At 39.1% G+C, this 5,396-nt stretch overlaps 1 protein-coding gene across 1 annotated transcript in view; it reads right to left on the bottom strand.

Annotated features, from left to right (window-relative positions):
• Positions 1-3,940, bottom strand: part of MOB3B (MOB kinase activator 3B) — a 41,905-nt gene extending 37,965 nt beyond the window's left edge. Inside the window, exon 1 of the mRNA XM_015819577.1 lies at positions 3,457-3,940. Within this exon, the coding sequence (XP_015675063.1) occupies positions 3,457-3,874 (418 nt within the window). The 5' untranslated portion in view covers positions 3,875-3,940. The remainder of the gene's footprint in view (positions 1-3,456) is intronic.
• Positions 3,941-5,396: the final 1,456 nt, after the last annotated feature.

Below are 5,396 nucleotides of genomic sequence, written 5' to 3'. Positions count from 1 at the left end.
ATACCCTTGATAGAAAAATAAAATAAGCTTCCAGACCTTCTCTTCTCAACTCCAACCACCCCGGCCTTCTCCTTTCCTTTCCTTTTCTATCCTTCCTCCTTCCACTCACGCCAGCCACACCCGAAGCCAACTGCAGCTGTCCCAATCTTTTCCTTCCCAGTCAAGCTCCTGCCAGCACTCTCAGGCAGTCCCCGCTACATTGGAAAAAAATTCTATAGAAAATTTGGATTTTGAAAATGTTTTGACTGAATAGTGACTTTCTCCAAATATCAAGAAGTGGGCTGAGGATTTAATAACTGCCCTTACAATTCAGCTACTGATTATTACATGCACTGTCACAAATATTTTCAGTATAATCCAAAAAAGAACTCAAAATTCAAATCTTTGAATTCAAAGAATTCAAAACAGAAATGTTCTACCTAGGACAGTGGTGGCGAACCTATGGCACGGGTGCCAGAGGCGGCACTCAGAGCTCTCTCTGTGGACACGTGCACCGTCGTCCCAGTCCTAGGCCTTCATCTGGGTTTTATAAAACCTTTTCGCCGTAGGCCTCCGCTGCCATGTACAAAAAAAAGGTTCAATCAATCAGTCAATTTCAACTTCTCGTGAGAAAAAAAAAAGATCTTGCAAAGTTGGAATTGATTGAACTTTTTAGTCCCACCCAGTCTGCTGTTACCACCACAGCCACGCCCACCCAATGTGCCACACCCACCCAATAGACCACACCCACCTGGCACCCGACGATGCATAAGTGGGTTTTGGGTTGCAGTTTGGGCACTTGGTCTCTAAAAGGTTCGCCATCACTGACCTAGGACACACAGCGGTTTTGAAGGGGTTTTTTTTGGAAAAACAACTCAAAAATGTAGTGTTAGTATAAATCATCAGTACGACATTCATTCCTCTTGTTCCTACTAGTAATGTATTACAATCAATCTCAGTGTTGCTTCAGAGCGGCAAACAAGAGAAAATGTGAAAGGGAAATTGCTCATCTCAAAGCATTCATGTTCTTCCAGAAATTACTCGCTTCCTCTTTAAGAACTAGCTCTTAAACAAACGTCCTACTTAATTGCATTTCTTCTCTTCTCTAAATACTCTATAAGTCTATATGGATGCATATAAAATTAAAAAAGGACGATTTACAAGGATTAACCCAGAAAACATGCAAATTCTGCAAATATCCATTAGAAATGCCATTTAAGCAGTATAAAGCAGTTCATACAGCAGTGTAAACTAAGACTTCTAATAATAGAGGCCTAAATCCAGCAATATAAACCATCTGTGAGATACAGTCTGACAGATAAAGCATGGCCTGTCCAAGGAACTGCTCTTTGTCTTCACAGAAGCAAGTGCACTTTCCTAAAACTATCACTGTCATCACCACAAAAACAGAAGAAATAACTCCAGGATCCCCAACTGGTTTGCGTCCTGTTAGGAACCGGGTCGCACACCTAGAGGCGAATGGTAGGCGAGCGAACAAAAGTGAAACCATCCCCCCCCCCCAGTCCATGGAAACATTTTCTTCAATGAAACCAGTTCCTGTTGCCAAAAAGGTTGGGGACTGGTGAAATAATTTAATTTGCCACTATGCTTTTTTGCCACACATTGTGGGCTAGGCTTAATCAAATCAGAGTTTTATTCTGATAGAGGAAATATCTGTAGCTCAGGGTTGAAATGAGGGGTCCTTGGTGTTCTCTGAGCTTGGTTGTTTTCTTGCAGACATTTCATTACCCAAATTGGGTAACATTATCAGTGCTGGTAGGGAACAGAATGAGAGCAAACCCCACTCCCTACCAGCACTGATGATATTACCTAGTTTGGGTAATAAAATGTCTGCTATAATCAAGCTCAGGAAGCAATAAGAAGTTTGTTCATCGCTCTCTTCTTTCTCTAAAGCTTATAACTTAATTTCTAATCAAATAGCTCTTATTTATTTCTTGGTCAGCCCACATCTTTGAAGGAAATCTTTTTGATTACTCTGAGTGGTTGGGGAGATTTTCCCCAATCCAACACATTATTAAGAATGAGACATCATTGAATTTCAACTAATAACAGATAGACCGTCAGCAGTGAAAGGTCTTACCGTGACCATAACCTATGCGTGACTTTGTATGAACCATCCTATGCCTTACTGCTAATAATTGAGAGAACTCTTTAAAAGTATAGGATGCTTCTTCACTATGGCCCTTTTGCAATGTGCATAATAAAAAATTTACAAATTTAGGACATGTCTGGTATAGTGGAAAACAGGAGATCCATTCTTCCCTTGAGCACAGTTGAGTGACTTTGGGACAGTCATTCTTTGGCAGTCCAACCCACCACACAGGATAGTTATCATGAAGAAAAAAGGAGGCATGAGCATTAGGTGTGTTGCTTTGAACTGTACAAAATAAACATGGGACATATCCGTCCGTCCGTCCATCCATCCATCCATATTTCATCTTTCTGATTGGATCAACAAAGGAAATCCCTCCACAATTGTTACAACTACTCACATAAAAAATACAAATTTCAGGAAGGAGTAAATGTCAGAGATACATGTATTGATTTGTTTCTCTTTGCTTAATTTCTATTCTCAAACAGGGAGCAAGAGAAGATGCACGCTATAAAACTACTGCTGGAAGAGGAAGCCGGCAATCCAACCACCACACAGATACTGCCAGGACGTAATGACAAAATTAACCAGGCTGCTACTTACTGGCACCACAGGGTAATACTATAAATAACATTCTAAAATGTACAATCCTACCATCTGGATCTTTTTAAAATGGCAGCAGTGCTGCAATTGGACTTGGCCCTAAATAAAATAGCAGAATGTAGAAAACCCATATTGTTCTTGGATCTGATTATAAATCAAAATATGGTAAATCAACATATGTTTCTGTTGCGGTGCTTGCCTTCCAGAATGAGTTTTATGCAAGATTTGGATAGCCTCCCCAACTTTAGAGTGTAGGGTAGACGCTAGCAGAGTTTGATATATATGCTGTATATGTGGTAATGTGCTCTGGATTGCTGTTCTGTTATTTCCCTTATTGTATCCTGTATTTACAATATTGTATTTGCATTTTGTTTTTATACTGTGAGCTTCACACAGTTGCTCTGTCATTGAAGAAATAAAGAAGTATATATAACAGAAATAAGCTGAAATCCAACTATATATATTCAATACCCATTTTACATGACCGAATGTAAGTTCCAACTTCTGATGACAGAACTGGTGGCTTAATTACTGCCCTTTTTTGCTACTTTGTTTTTTGTCTTCCTCTGCAACAAATACAAACCAATGGATCTTTGCAATTCATTTGTTTATATACACCACACAACTGACAAAAATTGAACCTTTAATAAAAAAAAGTACTGGAATTTCGATTGTTAAAGTTTCCATTTTTAAAATACCATCAACAGATTCCAGGAGAAAACCATTCAAAGGGTACAATTCTTAGACATGGATAAACTTACCTACACTAGTTGGAAATATGTCCTCGTTGTTGATCTGCACCTCAATCCAGTCCATCAAAAGATTCATATACTGGGGCGCTGGTAACGCTGTAGGTTTCTTGTACTTTAGGTCATCCTGCCACCGGTATTCATACTTAGGCCCACCTGACATCACCGGGCAGGTTCTCTCTGTGCAGAACTCACAGATAGTTCCATAAATCAGGTTGATCCTGTTGAAAAAGTCAACTACGTGAACAGCAACCCAATCGTTTAGATCTTCTCCAGTGGGCAGCTGCACAGCTGCCTTCAGGTCCACTCCAGAGTTGAGTGAGGCTTGTGCTCGTTTGTGAAGCTCAAACCTCTGGGTCCCAGGTTCAAATTTCCGTTTGGGGCGGAACGTCTTGTCCTTATTAAAAACTTGCTTGAGTGCAATGGACATGTCTTCTAACTTCCAAACTCCAACAACAGTGAGGCACTAGAATAATGGTATTCTTATATATAGATATATAACTATATATATTTCCAGAGAGGGGGGGGGAGATTTCTCCAACAGAAATCCTTAGACCGCTAGGTATCCTGATTTGACGTTTTCTTAGATAATGTCATATTCCTAAAAATTCAAAGAGAAAAAAAAATAACAACAAACTACAGGTCAGTGCTAAAAATGACTCCTGACAATTTACCAGAATTTGTTTTATTTGAAGGCCAAAGTAGTTAAAGTGCTAGTATTTAACTCATGATTGTAAAGCTCTGAACTTTATCAATAAAGTTGCTTTGCATATATCAAAATATACAGTTTTACAGGGATTTATATTGTTAAGCAATAATGCCATTTATTGTTAAGTTGGCAAGAAAATGGCTCCTGTGTTTTAATTTTCCCCAGTAGAAACACAGTCACACCGATGCACATATATGCACTTTGAAAATTTCACAACAGGCACATTTTTATTCCATTCCATCTGCAGTTAAAGTCAACATCCAGTTACTACTAATCTTAATTTCTGAAAGGGAAAGTTGGAGAGGTTAAAAGGAACAGGGCAAAATGCTTGAAAAAAACGGATTCCTGTCCTCAGTAGTTTCTCACATTGTAGCATGAAAAAAAGGTGAAAAAAGAAGAAGACAGCTTTATCTATTTCAGCCCCATCTGCTCCTCGAACAGTTCCTGAAAAGTGACAAATTGTTTGCTGTTCTCTTGGATGGTTCTTGTTTTATCTATGGTTACAAGAAGTCCTTGGCTTATAACCATTTGTTTAGTGACCATTCGAAGTTACATGGGCCCTGAAAAAAGTGACTTAAGACCAGTTTTCACACTTACGGCCGTTGCAGCATCCTCATGATCATGTGATCAAAATTTGGGCGATTGGCAACTGGCATGTATGCATAACAGTTGCACTGTCCCAGGGTCATGTGATGGTTGGATCATTGCGACCTTCCCAGCCGACTTCTGACAAGCAAAGTTAATGAAGTAAGACAGATTCACTTAATGACCACTATAGTGGTTTGCTTAACTGCAGGAAAAAAGGCCATAAAATTGGGCAAAATTTGCGTTAACAGCTGCCTTGCTTAGCAACAGAAATTTGGGGTTGAATTGTGGTTGTAAGTCAAGGAATACCTGTATTATTTTTTGCTGGTTTAAATTTTGTCAATTCATTTGGGAATTGGATAGCCTAAAATTTTAATAAGAGATAAGTCCAAATCAGTTTTCACTATGCTTCATTGACACTTTTTTATAGGGAAGAAGAATGATCTGTTTTTTACTTTAATAGTTTCCAATCATGATTTGAACTTTGGATTTCCCCTGCTGGAGAAGTGTAAAAAGGGACAGATAAATACTCAAAATCTTTAACTGTAGTGCTAGGGAGCATCTGTATGGAATTACTTCAATATCTAGATCAGGGGTGTCAAACTCAATTTCACTGAGGGCCGTATCAGCATTGTGGTTGCCCTTGGGGGGCCGGATG

The sequence above is a fragment of the Protobothrops mucrosquamatus genome, unplaced genomic scaffold (assembly GCF_001527695.2).
Source record: "Protobothrops mucrosquamatus isolate PMUCROS unplaced genomic scaffold, P.Mucros_1.0 scaffold956, whole genome shotgun sequence".
NCBI lineage: Eukaryota > Metazoa > Chordata > Lepidosauria > Squamata > Viperidae > Protobothrops > Protobothrops mucrosquamatus.
This window is presented reverse-complemented; position numbering and strand designations above follow the sequence as displayed.